Source organism: Chroicocephalus ridibundus, chromosome 9, assembly GCF_963924245.1.
Source record: "Chroicocephalus ridibundus chromosome 9, bChrRid1.1, whole genome shotgun sequence".
Taxonomy (NCBI): domain Eukaryota; kingdom Metazoa; phylum Chordata; class Aves; order Charadriiformes; family Laridae; genus Chroicocephalus; species Chroicocephalus ridibundus.
In genome coordinates, this window is record NC_086292.1 from 32,609,833 (window position 1) to 32,627,971 (window position 18,139).

Consider the following 18,139-nt stretch of genomic DNA (forward strand, 5'->3'; position numbering starts at 1 on the left):
ATAATGAGTAGCGCTGACAGTTCAACGCTGTCGTGAATACATGGGGAAACCTGCTGTTAAAGATAATGGCTCTCACAAGTTATTTGCTCTGAGCGGTTTCCAGGACCACTGCACAAGAAAGTGTACTAATTTTAAAGTAATTCCCACAGTTGCCCCTAGCTTAGTAAAGATATTTTAGCTTTCATCTTTCAACAGTAGTCCGCTGTTTAAATTATTTTTGCAATCGGTGATAATGTTCTATAGACAGATATTCATTATAGGGTGCAAAATTGTTTTCCTGGGGGGCGTGGTGTTACTTTCAAAGCAGGATAAAGGCATAAATCTGCCATTGCCTCACGTCTTCAAGAAAGTCGTTTAAATCTCTTGTGTTTCAATTTTTTTTAAATTAGGAAAGAACATTTCAGGGTGCTGTGAGATTAAATTACTACTGTTTTGATAGGACACCAACACTTGCAGAGAAGATATCAGAAATTTGCGAAGAACTGGCCTTTGAAAGGATGGCTTACTCTCTGACCTTTAAGTCATGCATATTAATCCTATAACCATCTTGTAAAGAAAAACACAGCATACACCAACTTTGAGAAAGGAATTTCACTACGCAACTATAAAATGCCAGTTAAAGCAGAGCAGAGTACAAAACAAACATCACAGAAACTGTCTCTCGATTAAAAAAAAGTCCCATTTTAAACATCAGCACTGGGTGAAATTTAAACAAAGATATCAAACAAGATATCAAGCCTCAAACAAACACCAGAAATATTAACAACTGATGCTTATTAACTGATACGTAGAGAATAAAATTAAGAGAAAATCAATATTTCATAGTTATAAGTTTTATTTTGGAAAATGTAAACGTCACTAACCATGCATACAAGTTAAGATGATATTTTACAGTTGTTACTTTTCTTCCTTTTTCCTTTTTTTTCCTTTTTTATTGTTGTTGCATAGGACATCATTATCACAATATATAATCTATGCAGTACAAAATACATAAAAAGTTACAGCAGAGCAAGAATAGATGAACATATAACTGTACAACTGTAGTACTTCAATGTAGTGATTTAAAGAGTTGAAAAGTGACTCACAGAAGCATTCGTGTGCTGCTGATAAAACTGTACAAGTGAAGATGACACCGCTAACACTATAGTTCACCAAAGCTGGGAGTATATATGTAAACAGGCGCACACTTACTGCCACACACATTCTCTTGTCACCCACACAGGCATGCGCTTGTGAAAAAGCACATGCGCGCGCACACGCATGTCCCCCAGAATGCATTTATACACGAGTAACTGCAGCTGTAACCAGAGATGAAACTCAACCACAAATCTCAACAAACAGGTGCAAACTTTCCAAATGCAGTGGCGTTTGGATCTAGGATTTTGGTTCAGACCCATCACTAGTTATAATGAAACGGATACCTATTTTTGCTCTGTAGACATCCCTTCATTATTCAGTGTGTGGTGTACACACACTGCGGTGTATTTATATATATACACCAGTACTATACAATAGACACATATATACGTACTTTTATATATGTGCATATGATTATATAAATCCATATATATAAATATTTTTTTTATATATATATATATAAAACCTATACCAGTGGATGGGCTTTTGCATTCCATATTCTGGCTTATGGGGTAAACAAGTATAATTCGGTTATTTTCTTCTGCCTAAGGCTATAGCTTTATCCCCAAAAGAGTTACAAATACAGACGTTCATCATAGCATTCACTGATATAGACTGTATATTAGCACCCAATGCACAAACAGATGGCGTGATGGAGTAAAAGAGCACCTGAAAGTCAGTTTGTAGGCGTCACCTGATGAAATTAGTACACCAAATGGCAATGAAGAGGCAAGCTTTAAGTAGGCAGAGTTCATTTTCCTTATTCTTTCTTCAGGAACCATGCTTCCCCAAATAGCAATGCACTTCACATAGTACGAATTCTAGAACTCATGGCAAAGAACCGGAGAAAAGCAGCTGTGAACACTGAATAGCCAGAAACAGGAAAGCTCCTCACGCAGCCTTTTACTGCCTGGCTGCATGAAACACGGAAAGCGCTGAATGTCTGGATAGAAGGTAATGAGGTTTTAAAGGTGCACAGAGGCTCTTGTAGCTAAAAGTTATTGCAAGCGTTAATGCAGTAAAGAGGGTAGATAAATACAGGAATTCAGTGTTACCATCAAACAGAGGCTTCTAATGACTTGTTATAAATATATACCTTTGCAGTTACGTAATGTAAACAGATACTATGCAAATATTATAAAAGCAAGGAACAACTAATTTGCAGATATAAACAATTTTCACAATAAAACCTAGCTGCCAGGAGTTTACCGGCACTGCTTTCTAAGCAGCAGGATGAAAATGGAATTCATGTGGCCATTAATGCACCTTAGGCCTTTGCCCGGGATGAGGTTAATGAAAGGGATGAAGGAGTTTCCAAGAGCGTCTTTAGTCTCAGTAGGGTGGTGGTAGTTGAAGTGATGATTTTAACTTGCACCCGTTTCCTATAGCAAGCCAGTTAAGCTCAGCTCTTAGAGAGGAAGCTAGAATCATGGCTGGAGAAAAACAAACAAACTTTCAGGGCTTTCTTAATAATAAACCTGTTGTTGTATTCTGAAATTAAAAGAAAAAAAAATAAATTAGGGCAATTTTGTAGTTTGTGGGGTTCACCTCAACAGATTGCATGGGGAAAGGAGGAGGCAGGAGGAGAGATGCACGCGTCTCCAAACGGAGGACTGTGGAGAAATCTGCACCTTGCCAGAGCAGTATTTCCCGAGTGTGCGATGTTTGTTGCTATGCCAGGAGCCTGTTTTAGGTTACACAGCTGGGTGAAACAACAATAAGTAAAAATCTGAGATCAGTTTGGGTAAGCACCTATATTTCTGAACATAATTAGAGCTGTTCAGACGTCTCGGATCTGCAAAACTCAGGAGGAACCATCATGAGAATGGAGTCTTATGTCCTTGCTGGTGCTTCTGCTTCTTTTCTAGCATCTAGCAGATGCTAGAAAACCCCATTCACTCTCTTCCCATAGGAAAATATTAAGAGAAGTTTTGCTCACATTCAATTTCGGAAACTAATAGTGGTTTGGAATTCTATCATAAAGCTATCATGTATTAAACGTTTAATGGAAATATTTGAAACTCTAGCTAGGATTTTTAAAACACAGTAATTTAACTGTCAGCCTAACACACTCTGAGGTATTTACAGCTAAGATGTAAAAAGAAAAAAAAGTTTTAACAACAAATCTCAGAGAATTTCCTGAAAGTGTAGCTATGCTGGCTGTATATAGTCTCATAGCCTTCTCATGAGATGAACTGGCTGAACTTGAAATTCAACTTTGAACCGATTTTTTTTTTCTGCTTAAACTTGGAGAATTATTAGTGATATCTATGAGGAATATGCGTAAAATTCTGAGTTTACTGTTTGCGATAAAGATTACATACTACTTGTTTCACTCAGAATAGGTGTCCCGTAGTCTTTATATCCCATAATCTCAGTACTAATAGAACCTGATGCTAATGTTCTTTCTCCAGGCTATTAAAACAACTTGTGTGTAATGCACCTGATGATTCATGCTGAATTATTATGCCCTAAATAAATGGACTGGAGCAGTTCCTCCTTTGCTAAAGATTAAATGATACTCTTGTAGGAAAAGATGATTTTGCAACAAACTCAACTTAGAACGTGAAGCCTATGATTTTTGCTGATACTTAGTTCTCTTGATTCCCCCCCCCCATATCTCTCTATTAAAGTATAATGAGAAATGTGTTCATGACTTGTTTTGAAGTATGTGCACAAGACACAGCTGACTTGTAGAATTCCTTTAGCTAGGTATCTTAAATGCCTCTTTACTAACTACAGCACAAGAGCACTTTTAGCAGTCACAGAAATGATTGAAATGTGAATTCCTGTTAAATGTGAATACCTGAATTGTATCGAGTTGTTAAAATTGTATATCTTAGCAAATGAGATTTTAAAAGAAAAAGAAAAAAAGGAAAGCGGAAATCTATGGAGGCAAACAGATCTGGCTTTCCCCTAACTCATGTTCCCCTAACTTACAGTGGTTAGGCAACTCATCACACAAATTCAACAATATTTGTTGTCTTCCTAAAAAACCTTATGATGTTCTTTCATTTTCTCTGAAATGAAACAGTAGAATTGTGCCTCGCATGACTTACAATTCAAAAGGGGAAAACTGTGATTTAACGCACATGAAATCTGAAGCAAATGAACATGAAAAAAATAGTGAAATATCTGCACTTTGAACTACCTTTAAGTATTTATCCATACAACTAATAGAATGCGTAGTATTAGGAATAATGTATATATTATGGAAGTACCTATGAAACTACTTGGAAATCTATATTAGCCTCTCACGGTTAATATACAGTACAATAAAAACTTGCAAAATTGGATCAATGCAAAGCAGCAAGTAAGATACAGGTTCATTTGGAATGTGGAGGCATTCACTCAGTATCAAATGGCAGGTTCGGCATAGAGAGTTTCTTCTCACCATGCTACACTTAACTGTGTTTATACCCTACAGTAAAAACAAGAAAAACCGCAAAATTCCAGAATCAAAAGGACCTGAATTTATAATATGCACCATCAGAACCAGCCAAACCAAGGAAATGGTATTTGCTGCCAATGAGGTCTCCAGTACATCACAATGTGTCTGGTCTTTTGCTGTATTTTCTACCATATAAAACATAAAAATCTACTTCCTAATGCTCTATCTAGTGTCAAATATTTGAAAGTTATTGAAAACTAGTCAAGATTCCCTTTTCGTTGCTAAGCACGTATTCAGAAATGAAAGCACCTTACTTTAGGCTGGTTTGTGTATCTTTGATAAGCTTGCAGTAGTTCTGAGCTAAAATGTCATTTTATTTTAAAACTTAAAAATGCATATTTTATTTTTCCAGTCAGAAGATACCTTATGATTTTTCCTTACACTTATCAGCCACCACGATTGTGATGCAACAGGATACAGAAACTACGTCTTAGCCAATTGTTCTTGCTAAGACACAGCTGTACAGTAGGTAAGTACCTTGATAAAAGTTTTGGTGGGCATTGGTTCAGCTACGCTATCTCCATAGTTCATCAAAAAGAAAAAAAAAAAAAGAAAAAAGTATTAAAGAAAATTGTAAAATTGTTCAAGTCAGTGTGGTCTGATTTGAATATTCTGTTGGTCCCATACTGAACAGGCAGTGCAGAGAGCTTAAGAACTTGGAGAGAGTGATGACAGAATGCCTCCGAGATTCCATGCCACCTTGCCATAAAATGTTAACCAGTGTAAATATGTTTCCTCGTGATTTAGGTTATTTACTTAAGGCATCTTGTTTAGAATTTTTTTTCTCAGAATTTTATCTAGCATGAAACAAACAAACAAACAAGTTTATCAACCTCACAGAGATTTTTGCAATAGGAAGTTGGTTTTGGAGCATCTTCAGCATGAAGTGAAAAGATGGTTTGCTACCAAAAGCAGAGGGCAGCTTGAAGATAGACAAGACTCCTGTTTGGACACTCCCCACTGTAGGTGTATAATCGGGAAAACAAACAATGGAAGAGTCTGGTACTCCATTCCAGTACTGGTTTGGTTTTTGTATTGTTTGTTTGTTTTATATTTTTCCCCAGTGTGTGAAAGAACCTAACAAAAAGCTTCTGAGTGCAAATATATTTACAGAGTAAGGCTGCGGTTAGGGCGTGTCTTCATTGTAATTATTGTGTAACATAAATATCCATCCCTGAGAAAGGAGAAGGGGGACACAATCCAACACAGTTGATTTGTAAGTGTACGTATGCTCATGTTGTGCAATCCGGTCTTACAAAACTAGTTTGACACCTGAGGTGAATTAGGTGGGTGGGTTTTTTTTCCTTTTTTTTTTTTTTTTTAGATTTTCTCATTTTCTTATGAAGAATAATCAAAAGGGTCCGTAAATTGTTGCAAAATGCATGAAATATTGAGACAGCAGGAGTCACTAAGTGGAACAAGTAAGTCTGTCCATGAGGTTAGAATAGCCACTTGTATGGCTGGGTAAAGAAAATTTGACTGGAAGTTGCAGTGGGAGGCAGCTATTTTACTGGTTTTATTTTTATTTTTTTTAAAAAAGGGGGTGGGGAACTGAGGAGGGGAAGCGACAGAGTTTTTTAAATGTGTGCAACACAAACAAAACTCCACGTTAGGTATTCGAAGCAAAGTGCTGACATCCAGTGCAGGTAGGTCTATGGAGAACTGGCAGGGCTAATCGTTGGACTTGAGGCATCTGAGCGGCTGTAGTCACTGACAGACCCTGTTCTTGAGCTGCTTCCACTCCGCCTCTTGAGCATGCTTGGGTGGAAATTGGCATGGCGGCGGGCATGCTTTGTCAGATGGTCACTGCGCATGAAGCGTTTCTCACAGAGAGGACAGCTGAACTTCTTTTCTCCAGTGTGAGTGCGGTAATGGCGGGCCAGCTCATCGGAGCGAGCAAACTTCTTGTTGCATCCTTGCCAGTTGCATTCAAAAGGCCGTTCACCTGCAGGAAGCAAACGTGGCATGATTAGAAGGGATAGCAATGTATTCCATGGTTTTCTGTATGCAAAGGCTAGAATGAAAAGGTTGGGAGTAAGGTAGATGCCACTTGGCACGAACTGGATGGAGAAGGTGTTACACTCTAGCAGAGAGGAGGCCACTGTGGTATTCCAACCCATTAAAAAGTACTGTCAATCAAACTAGTGATACCTTATTTGATAACTGGATCTTCAGGGTTGCTGAGCTCCTGATCCTTTCACGGATGTCACCTTTCATCTCTCTTGTAGTCCATTGGACTTTACTTCTGGACTTTGACAATATCGGTACTGAGCTCTATAGAATATTGAGTTATTCCTCCAAGCTGTCCCTATGTCTGTCTGACTTAATGTTGAAGTTCAGAACGTGTGATGAAAGTCTCTCTCTTCAGCTATTTAAAAGCAATTATGGTGAAAATGCAAACTGGCAATTTTGAGGCGCTGTATGTGAGGCGCTCACCTTGTATTCTCCAAAGCCATGCCTGTGTTTTCTGCGTTTGCTACAACGCACAACAGTTTCTCTTGTTCACTGCCTTAGGTCTCATTTAGAAGGGAGGCAGGGAGCACCACATTTCAACTAGGTAAATGTAAATGTGCCATGTTGAAAGTAGCAGCCTTCTGTCATTAACTAACTTAAAACCATGACCTCTTACGCTTAAGGTAGGACCAGTGAGCTCAAAGAAACAGCAGCCTGGTGACCCGATGCACTTCTCCACAGATCTCAGGCACGGGAGACATCTGGGACGGGGCCAGATGCCCATGCCATTGCGTGGCTATGCTGGAGGTCTGCGCTTGGGCGCTGTGGCAGATGTGCAGCCTGAGAACCTTGAGCACTGGTCGCAGAGATAAACAGCACTGTTGGGTAGATTCCCAGCTTCATCGCTGATGTGCTGCATAGCCTTGGGCGACTTGGACTATTTGTCTCCATCCCTAGTTTCTCCATTTGTTAAAAATGAAAGCATCAAATCATGAAATGTGCTGACTACTGTTTCTGTACAGTGGTTCGGTTCTCACTGAGTCTGAACATCACATATTTCTTTATTTGTTATTAATCTAGAACGTCTTATTATTTTGTGAATACCCGGAGTTAGCATTTTTTGTAGTTGTAATTTTTATAACTTCCTACTTGCACTAATCTTAATCTTTCTAATGCTGAATAGCCAGTTCAAGAGGCCCAGGGAGCTCTAAACATTCTGTGCCAAAATAAGAAACAAAATTTCTCCACACTCTACACCAAATAGAAAATAAATAAATAAATTAGCCTCCTGGAGAAATTCAATACACCTTAATTAAAATTGTCTGATAGCAAAACTGACCCCAGCCAGCCTTCAATCTAAGAAGCCAATAATCTGTTTTAAATTCACAATTTTCGCCATAACATTTTCTCGAGGATCTACTTAGGAGGCTCCTGCTCAGGAAAAGAAACTTGTAGGTTCTTTTTCCCCTGTTTTTGAAGCTTCCAAGACACTTCAGTCTAATCTCCAATAGCGTCTCAATGAACAGACAGGCAATTCTTTTTTTAAATAGGATTCTGTTGAAGAACATGGAGAAAGCAAGTGTCCCTGATGTTTCCTTGATTATTTAGGAGAAAGATCAAGCTCATCAGACCAATTGTTCCCAAGCACATTTTGTGGATTTCCTCAGTTACACCTACAGCTGCCATGCATAATGCAATGGCTCTATCTGTACAGTATGCAAGGGAGATTTTCTTATGGAGAACCATGAACACCACCGCCAGAGTGATCTGAAAATGTAGCTAAGATGAACAGGACTGCTTTCAGTTAGCTTCCCCTGAACTAAAGCCTAAAAAAACTTGGGGCCCCACAAACTTTTTTAAGAATAAAACCACCAACAACTGGTTTAATGGATATAGTTTTGTCACTTAAAAAAACCCATGTTAATACATTCAATGTCCTCCTCAGCCTCTCCTGCAAACTACCAGGGACTCATCTCTCAGTCTACTGATAGAAACGTGAAACAAATGGAAAGCAAATATATTTGGGCTGTGTTTGTCATGTATCCAGTCACCTGTTGTTAGATACACTCTGGCCTGTGGTGGGACATGCCAGTCATCCCTGTTGTGTGACAAGATTCACTAGTCTTCTCCCTGTGTTTTCGGTCGTACAATAGATATATTTCTATGAGGACCCTTGGGAAGAAGGGCAATGAGATAGGGTCTGACAGCTGATCTGGCCTGCAGAATCAAAGTTCCTCATCCCTGAGCTGTGGTATCATTTTTTGGTAAGGCACTGGCCTTTGGATATTTCTGTTGCCTGGGTTAATGTTTCTCTGTGTCTGTTTTCATTACAAATGGTGTCAGCAAATGTTCTTCACTAGAAGGACTGCCCCATGAAATGACTGCTTTCAGATACAGAAGGCAAGCGCTAATATGCAATGTTTTGCTTCTGCTCTTGACAACGCCATGAAGCACAAAGAAAATGGCACCTTTTCTGCTGATTAGCATGATGTCAGCTGTTAGCATGGCATCAGCTGCTCTTTTCCATGTCTCGCATTTTGATAGCCTGCAGTAGGCACAACAATCCAGTTCCTCATGAGAGAAGAGGTTCTGGAGCGGGGCTGTGTAAGATCAGTGTCATCCAGCACTAACAGTCAGGTGATGGAGGTATTGCACAACTTCTCTCCCCCTCTCCTCACTGCACATCAGATCCGGATGAGAACATTCAGATTCCTACTCACCTGCCTGATTTGATGATGTTGATGATGGTGGTGGTGACTTAGGTGCTGAGCCAAAGAAAATGTGGCCTTTCTTCCACTATTTCTCTACTGTCCCCTGTTCTCCTCCTTCCTAGGAGCTATTTTTTCCCCTCAGTCCTCTCTAGTCTTGATTTGATATCTTCTTGGTAGTTGCCTTTAAGTTTCTTGGCCAAGTGGTTTTTCCCCTCCATGCACTCCCTGACAGCTCCTATCACTCTAGTAGTGGTAGTAAGTTCTCTAGAGTGCTTCTCAGCTTCGTTGAGGTTTAGCAACACCTCCTCAAAGAAAAGCTGTATTGTGAGGAAATGCTCGATACCTTGTGTGAAGATACCAGAGTCATTATTGTTCATAAAAAATTAGTACACAGTCTGGAACAAAGTTGCTGCAGGGCATTAATTAAGACAAGACTTAGCTGCTGCTCCAAAACCACACATGGAAATTCACAGTCTGTCATCAGTCTCATCTCTCAAACAGAAGGGATGTGGTTTTCTGTGCAGGTAAGTTATATAAATGTCGTTTTACCGGCAGTAAAGCAATTGACAGAATGAAAGATGATAGGAATTGATTGCTTAATCTCATTAGGGAACATGCAGCCACAGTACAACTTTCTTGCATAAGCAGTAACCCATGGACATGTTGTACTCAACAAAGAGCTTTCACCATTAAAGTGGCCGTACACAACACAATAAAGATTTTGAGCTCCATCTTAGGCAATGCCAAAGTCAGAATTTTACCTTTATACAATGACTGCAGAATTTGATCCTATAAATTATTGTGGACATGTTATCAAATATCTTAAATATGGCAGGAAACACGTCAAGTGTGTGAATCTGTATATTGAGTCTTAAAGCTGTGCCTTGGCAGTGGCAGTATTTTTGTGCATTATGAGCATTACTGGTAAGTCTCCAAAAGATAAAGATGCTTGAAAAATATAAGAATCAAAAAGCTCAGGCTTCTTTACTCTTCAGAGAGGCAGGCAAGAGATGCCTTTAAAAGATAAGGAATATTGTAAACTTTTTTTTTTTTTACAATTTTAAATAGGTTTGGAATTCCATGTTCCAAATCCCACTGAACTGTAACCTTTCTAGCTCCTCTGCCAGAGCACGTGACAGCACATAACTTGTGTTTAGAGTTACACAAGCTGATGGAAAAACATCACGTTCAAGAATTAAACTCAACTGATCTTAACTGAAAATTACACAAGCAAGAACATTTTTGGCTTCTTCCTGAACTCCACCCAGTCCAAAGAAAAAAATGTGTGAAAGCTGCGTTAAGATGTTTGTAGTGCTCACCGAGTAAAAGTACGTGAGATCTGCAGGTGCGCTGACTTTGAATTAATTCCACTGGCACAGACCTAACTACTCATGCTGCTTATACTGTCCGCCAAAGGAACCAGAGAATTGCCTGGGCTACAGAAACAGCATCAAAAATATGCATCTCTCCCCTCTCCTGCTGGAAGCGATTCAGGAGCAAGTAGAGCCAGCCTGTTCTTATGATACTATATAATAGTCCTTTGTATTATTCTGTATTTGTCAACCATTATATATATTGAAGCAACTTTATATAGTTATGGGAAACAAAAACTAGAGAGATGGTGGAACCCGATCTGATGTCTACTGAGCTTGATTTGTACCGTATTTAATGCACTCTTGACTTTACTGCAATCCTCATACAGTTTTAAGGACTCCTTTCCTACATGGTGACACTCCTTTACAGACCCTGGAGTAATGTGCTTCCTGTTTCACCAATTCGTCTGTATGGTGTCAAGGATTTGAATAGCAATTAAAAATGATACTACTGTGTAGGCCTGAGCATGCTTAAAAAATAACCTACTAATGCCTGAAATACCAAAACAGGTCGAGACACCTGTGATACCAACCATTTTCAGAATTACAATGTAAAGGTTAGGCAATCGTCTCTGAACAATTTGAAATGTGATAGCCACAGCCATACAGATTAGAGTATTATTAAATCAAACCAATATTGGGGGCTATTTCTTCAATTTAACTCATGTAGTAGCTGTGCACATTATGTTAGCATTTTCAAGCATACGCCAAGGCCTTGCAGTAACAAAGAAATTTGTATCCTGGGAATTCCACGAGTGCCTGCAAAACCAGAAACAGTAAGCCAGAAACAATTTTCTGTGATCTTTAATCTGTTCTGTTGCTTTGCAGAACAGTATTATATGTTGTTATGAAAACAGACTAGAAACCCGAACATGCCACTGTGTGCTATTCTTACATTCCTACATTTTCATATCCATAATTAAGGGTATATTTGGAAACACAGATCAGCAGGCTGGGTGGGGAGGATGAGGGGCAGACAGTTAAATAGAGATGTGACTGAAGCAGCCTTCCTCCAAGAGAGGAAATGCAATCCTGGGAAAAAAATATTCAGCCAAGCAGACGATGTTTCTTGAGACTGGCTGTTATTTAAAAAAAAAAAAAAAAAAAGAGAGAGAGAGAAAAGGTCATCCTGCAATAGCACTGAAATGTATTTACGAATATTTTCATTTCTGTTATTCTCTTGTTTATAAACAAGGCCTTTTCTATAGCCAAAAAACAAGCCCTTAACCTTCTGAGTGCAAGAGAGTGAATAATGCATAGCTTTGATGCTAGACAAATGGTAGTTTCTTTATCAATTATTTTAAAAGGGATCAAAAAAATTCCAAACCCTCAAAATTCCGAATGTCTATAAGTTGAAACCAGTTAGTTTTAAATTAATGATTTTGGGGGTGATATTTCATAACCAAACAAGCCAAATGCAATCATGTTTTTTGCATCTGCTTTTGTGTGTCTGTCCAACAGCTTTTGAATGTCTCAGCTACCTTCAACCACATCTAACAGAAGTAGCAAATTCAGCAATATTAAGCTTGACTAGTTCCAGGAAAATGAGTAAGTTTTACTAATGTTCTCGGTGAAAAGTTATAGGGTGAATTTGACTGTCACTAGACACCAGAAACCCAATACAGGAGTGTGGTATGAATGCCCAAATCCAAGAAAAGCTTCAGTCAGAGTTCACACGGTATTAGACACTGGGACATAACACTCCCCCAAGGCCCCAGGACGCACAGCAACAAGGAGCTAGGCTGCATTAGTACCTGCTGACAGAAGCATGCGTGTCCCTTCTGTTTCCTTTATCTGTAATGTGGCCTTTTTTTAGGAACTGGAGTGCTCAGATTTCCAGTAGGCACAGGCCCAGGCATCAAGGACAACCCCACTTTAAAGTCTGGCCATCTTTATCTTAATCTTAATAAATCCAGTCATTAAATTGATAAATTATTGAATCTTATGTTTTCTGCATGCATGGGAAACTACTACTGAGCAGGAGCTGCAACAGCTACCATAATATCCATTATTTAAATCCATGGCTTATTTTCTGTACCTTAACATTTTCATTGAGTTATTTAGACATATATGAATATTTCTTGAAAGGGGAATTTCCAAGTGGCGAGTTTACATTTTAAGTGAATGCGTGTTACTGTTTGCTCTGGAAGTGCTTGTATTGCTCCATCTGGGAGCACAGATTACACTGTGGGACTTATCTGTATAACCACAGCTAACTCGAACTACTCAAACAGCAAATGACGAACACAGGTTCAGATACTATAAGGATAATGGCTACCATGTCAGAGAAATGTAAGTAGTGCAAAATTCCTCCCCTAGACTTAACCAAAGTCAGGTTGGCCCAAGAACCAAAATAACCGATTGGGTATGTTTCATGCAGCTATCTGGTTCTTCTTAAAAATATTACTGCTTTCACCATAATGGAAACAATCTTTTTTCCTTTTTTTTTTTTTTAAACAGATTACACTCAGTTATATTCTAGGCCTTCATTTCAAACTTGTTCAATAATGTCAGCCAGATCTTAAATCTCCTTTTATAATAATTTTAGCGGCTTTACTGGATTTTTATGAGCCACATTTGCTTCTCTTTTGTCAAGGCAGAATCATTCTGGCCTTTTTAGGCTTTTTTGTTGTCCAGTTTTCCAGGACACTCCATCACATAGTCTTTCTGTTGTCTTAAATATGCGTTTCATGGCTTTACTGAATCCCTTTTCAGGATGAGATGCCCAAGCTGAACTGATCTGTCTGTGTGAGTTTCTATAGCTGAGCACTTTTAAAATACCCTTGTTTTTTATCCTGCATTTTTGCACAGTGAATTAAGAATCTGAAATTTGAACCTGTTATCTTTACCAAGTCGTTTTCTGCCTACCATGTTAACTCCTGTTTAGTTCTCACTTTATCTCTGCTGAAGTGCATCACTGTGTGTTCAGTACATTAAGCTCTGTGTTCCAGTCCCAGGTGAAGCCTAGTTCTAGACCACTTCACACAGCCAACCAGTAAGTAGTTGAAAGTTATGTTCCAGCATCTGGAAAACAAAACTTACAGCAAATTGGCTTTAAAATGAAATGCCCTAGGCCAGGGTCTTGTGAAGCTCTGAAGATAATTATACAGACTACATCAAAACTGGGACTGTGTAAACATAGTTACATTTGTGTGTCTTAAATACATTAAGGAGTTTTTCTCTTGAAACACAATCAGATACAAAATCGCTAAGGTGAATTTAACCTTCAAGACTCCTTCCTTTTATCATGGGGTCTAGATATATAGATACAAATCTTTGAAATACATCCTCTCTATTAGAAGTAACAGAAGTACTTAAAGCTACTTTAGCAAAGAGGATGAATAAATCATCGAACCAAAGGCACTTTTATAACTTTCTGAATAATTGCCCTAGTCATATGCTCACCACTTAGGTAAGAATGTGTGCATCTGATGACTCAATTTGATGCAGCAGTAGAATCCAGTGGAATAGAAAAGCCAGCAGAAAGACAACTCTGAAACTAAAGGCTGAGAACGTGAGGGAACAGAGATATGTGCAATCCTAGGTCTTAGAGATTCCTCATCATTCTTCTAACCAAGGCTCACAGACTATATGTAACTACTAGCAAAATTAAGGGAGTCCATTTAGTGAAGGGAGGTGAGGGCATCCTTATCTTTGCTGTCCTCCCCAGCTTCCCATCATAAAACTGCTAGTAGCTGTGACAAGAAGGTAAAGAAACAATATTCTTGTTGGTATCTAGCAATTTAGCAAAACAGCTCCCAATAATATAAAGAAGTATACTGCTGAGATTCCATCAAAATATTTAATGCATCATACCCTATTCTCTCCTTTCTCTTCTTTGTAAGTTATTTCTAACAGTAAGACACAGGTGATGCCTTTGAATATGCTGATCATCTGTCAAACAGCAAGGCTGTATGTCAGCATTGTTTACCTATTTGAAAAATACATACTACATGCACTATTCAGCACATCCACCACAGCACGATGGGGTTTCACAGCAAGGCTATCCCTGCTCCATGCCAGTCATCTTCCCTAAAACCCCAAACTGTTTCTTACACATATGGTGAGGTGACTGTATAATCCACGTTCATCTTCAAGCCTAAGCTTGTAGGGAATGCTGTCATTTAAAAAATTGTTATTAATGTATTGCTTTCTCTAGTCAGAGCTGTGTTGTGCTCGAGGTTATAGATAAGGTTCGTTGCAAATTAGAGAGGAAGTAGATGGCAGTAAAGTATGGTGTCAGACAAATGTCCCTATTTCAGTTGTCTTTTTGCTAACTAGTCTGAAATGTGGCATAGCTAAAAGGAACGGGAGAGTAACAGAGAAGAGTGACAGAGACAATAGGAAAGGGCTTGAGGGTGAAATTCTGTGGCCTTCCCGTGAAGTCAACCCATGTGGTTGCAAAGTGTGCCCCTGGCCGCTTCTAGAACTATAGATGTTAGCAGTTTCAATGAAAACCCTCCTGGAGCAAATACTGGAAGTTTTAACTAGGCACTTGTACCATTTATACCGCATCTTTAGCATGCGTTGATTAGCTGCTGTAAATGTCACTTGGCTTCACAGCTCTTACTGGAGAGACGAAAGGAAGGAGGAATCCTCTCTAGCCTAGGTCAGCGAGCAAAGCCTGCTTCCATCTCTTCCTTTTCCTGACCCTACACCATGCTGTGCAGTGTATGCTTGAAGGCACTGGGTGGTATTGGAGGTGATATTGAAGGCGCTATTGAAGGCACTGGTGGTATTGGTACTGGACACTGGGTGTGGTATTTTCCTTTCCACTTTTTGGGATGTTCCTAGCAAAGTGTTTCTGGGGGAATTGCTGATCATATACAAATGCAGTAAGTGCAATTCTTTTTGGATGTAAATTTGCTCATTAATACCTTGGGGATTTAGGTTAGCCATGTCAGGTAAGAAAGAGATGCATATGTATGTTTTCTCCTTACAGAAGTATAATGAGCATGAAAGCTGTTCCCCACATCTCAGAGGGCAGGTAAAGTTTTCTTTTGATGACTAGAAAAAACAACGCATGACTTTGTGGTAGCAAATGCATTACTGCTATATACCTTCTGTGACAATCTTGTCAAAATCTTGACTCGCTTCAGTTGCATTTGCTGTAGTCTTGCTATGTGACTGCACTGATAGCATGTACACTTTAAACACACTATCAGTAGAGCAGTACTTCCTAGTCTGTAAAACTGTGAGCAATCAAAAGCTTCCTTTTACAAAGGCAGGAATCCATCAGCCAGAAAAACGGTAATGTTACACGATTATATGAGATGGCATTTACAATGCATGCAATTTCAAAGGTAAGGTAGAAATCTCCTTACAGGTCTATGTGGATTTATCATTGTTATCTAATGCTGCTCGTTTGTTGACTCTGTCTTAACTCTAAAGCTTAATGTTCACCATTGCACTCTCCCAAAAGTTCTAACACACAGCTAAAATGGAGACCATCCCATCTCTGAGCCATTAGGAGAGGTCAGAAACTTACCTTACCCAGCCGGGACAACGTCCACGTCCAGGTGAGCGTGCAGACTAGAACGGACCCCACAGGAATAACTTCTATCGATTGTGCGTCCATTAAGTGCAGTGCCTTTGTTTACATGGACTTTGGCCACATCCTATTATAAAAGCAGCATTTTTCCCCTCTGCTGCTGGAATCTGTGAGTAAGCAATGCTCTTTTACTGAGTACCAATGACAGGCCTAACTCTTGAAAAATGAAAGGCAACAGCCTCAGCGTCAAAGAGCTTACGTTTTAAAATAATGCAAACTAAATGTCGGGCTTTCTGTCAAAGTTAAGCACCTGCTGTATGTAATTTCTGTTCAGTAAGCCTAGACCCTAACTGGGTCTCCTTATCTCTGAGGCATTAAATCCTAGACTAGTGCTCAGTAAAACAGACAAAATGCCACTAATTTAAAAGAGCAGCAACTTCCACTTGATTTTGTCTCTCCTGTGGCTTGTTCCAAGAATGGAGATCAATAGCTGACCCTTTGACTTTGCACTTAAATGCAAGATAATTAAATTGTGTTATGCTGAAATGATGAAGTGATGAGTTCTGGGGAGAGGAAGATGTGTCTTAGCTATGTGTCAATTCCAAACCACGTGGAAGTATCAGACTCTTGCAAAGAGGGGAGACTCTGGGGCTTAGTATAGTAGCCCATTAATTACTATATTTCTCTAATTTGTTCTACTCAGATCTATGAACATAAGAATGTAGGATGATTATTAAAACCTCTACAGTGAATAGAAAATAAATGAAAAAAAACACTGCAAATAGATCCTCTAAACACATCTGGGTATTACTGAATGACACAACTACAAGATGAGGGATTTTTTTTCCTTTTCCATTGGTCAATTATACTTTTTAATAAATATTCTTCAAAAGAATACTGGGGTTGCAAAACCAAAAAATTTAAGTGCTAATCAGCAAACCTGACCTATTTCATCACCCCAGCAAAGGAATTTCAGCCTAGAATTCTTGCCCTGAGCCTAAAACTTGTTGTTTAAGGGGCTTTCTTCATTCCTTATGTACAAAGCTTGTGACAAGCATAGGTCAGAGAAGCATGGCCTCTTAAAACATAACAGAGACTAACATCCATGAAGGTATGTGAGATTTTGTTCCTTTTCTGTCATGCTGATGAGCCAATTCAAACCTTTTAAAAGTGACAAGGGACTAGAGGAGGGCTCTCCAAATGTATGTAATAATAAACACACAGTTTTTATCAAATGAGTCCAGTTAAAACTCGAAAAGGAAAGTAATAACACAGACCGCGATGAGTATGTATGGTGGATTGAGATCTTGTTTAGTCATTTTCAGTCCCCTGTTACTTCTGTTCCAGCATGCTAGCATGTTGATTTGTTGTCTGTTACAAGCTAATGATTTCGATTGCACCACTCACCCTCTGTTAGAGCAAATAAGGTGATTAATGAAAATGTTATGCAGACAGCAACTGAAGCCAAAAAAGAAAACTCCCTAGACGTGATTCTCCCTCCTCCAGGAGGGAAAAGAAGTCTTACCCACAGCTGACACAACTGAATCAAATGCATATACAGGGAATGTGTAGTTAAGGTACCAAAAGAAACACAAGGTTCCCATTACAAAGTGCCATCTGGATCTTTCCTGTGCTACCTCAAAATTGCTCACTCTGTTACCCAGCCCACTCTGCAAACTCAAACCAGCTCCAGATCAGACATCTGACTATTAGCAGCTCCATGGGAGCTCTAAAGACCATTACACTCCTTGGCATCCTGTCTTTCTCCAGCCCACTCTTGCAGTGGAAAAAAAGATTACATGCTCACTATAGGACACTTCCCCCTCTTCTTCCCATCTGTGCTACCTCTTCTTGAAACCTAGGATTACGTCCCAATAGAGTGGGGACGTAGCCAACAGGCTCACTGTAAAGCCACTCATTCTCAACGGTGTGGTCTTACAGAGAAATTATACTCACAGACAAATTAACAACTAGATACTCATCGGTCAAACGGCAGGAACCAAAAATGCAATGTAGTGACTTC

At 39.2% G+C, this 18,139-nt stretch overlaps 1 protein-coding gene across 1 annotated transcript in view; it reads right to left on the reverse strand.

Moving 5' to 3' along the window:
• Positions 1-731: 731 nt before the first annotated feature.
• The window catches only part of KLF13 (KLF transcription factor 13), a 34,444-nt gene continuing 17,036 nt past the window's right edge, over positions 732-18,139 (reverse strand). The window contains exon 2 of the mRNA XM_063346050.1: positions 732-6,533. Within this exon, the coding sequence (XP_063202120.1) occupies positions 6,241-6,533 (293 nt within the window). The 3' untranslated portion in view covers positions 732-6,240. The remainder of the gene's footprint in view (positions 6,534-18,139) is intronic.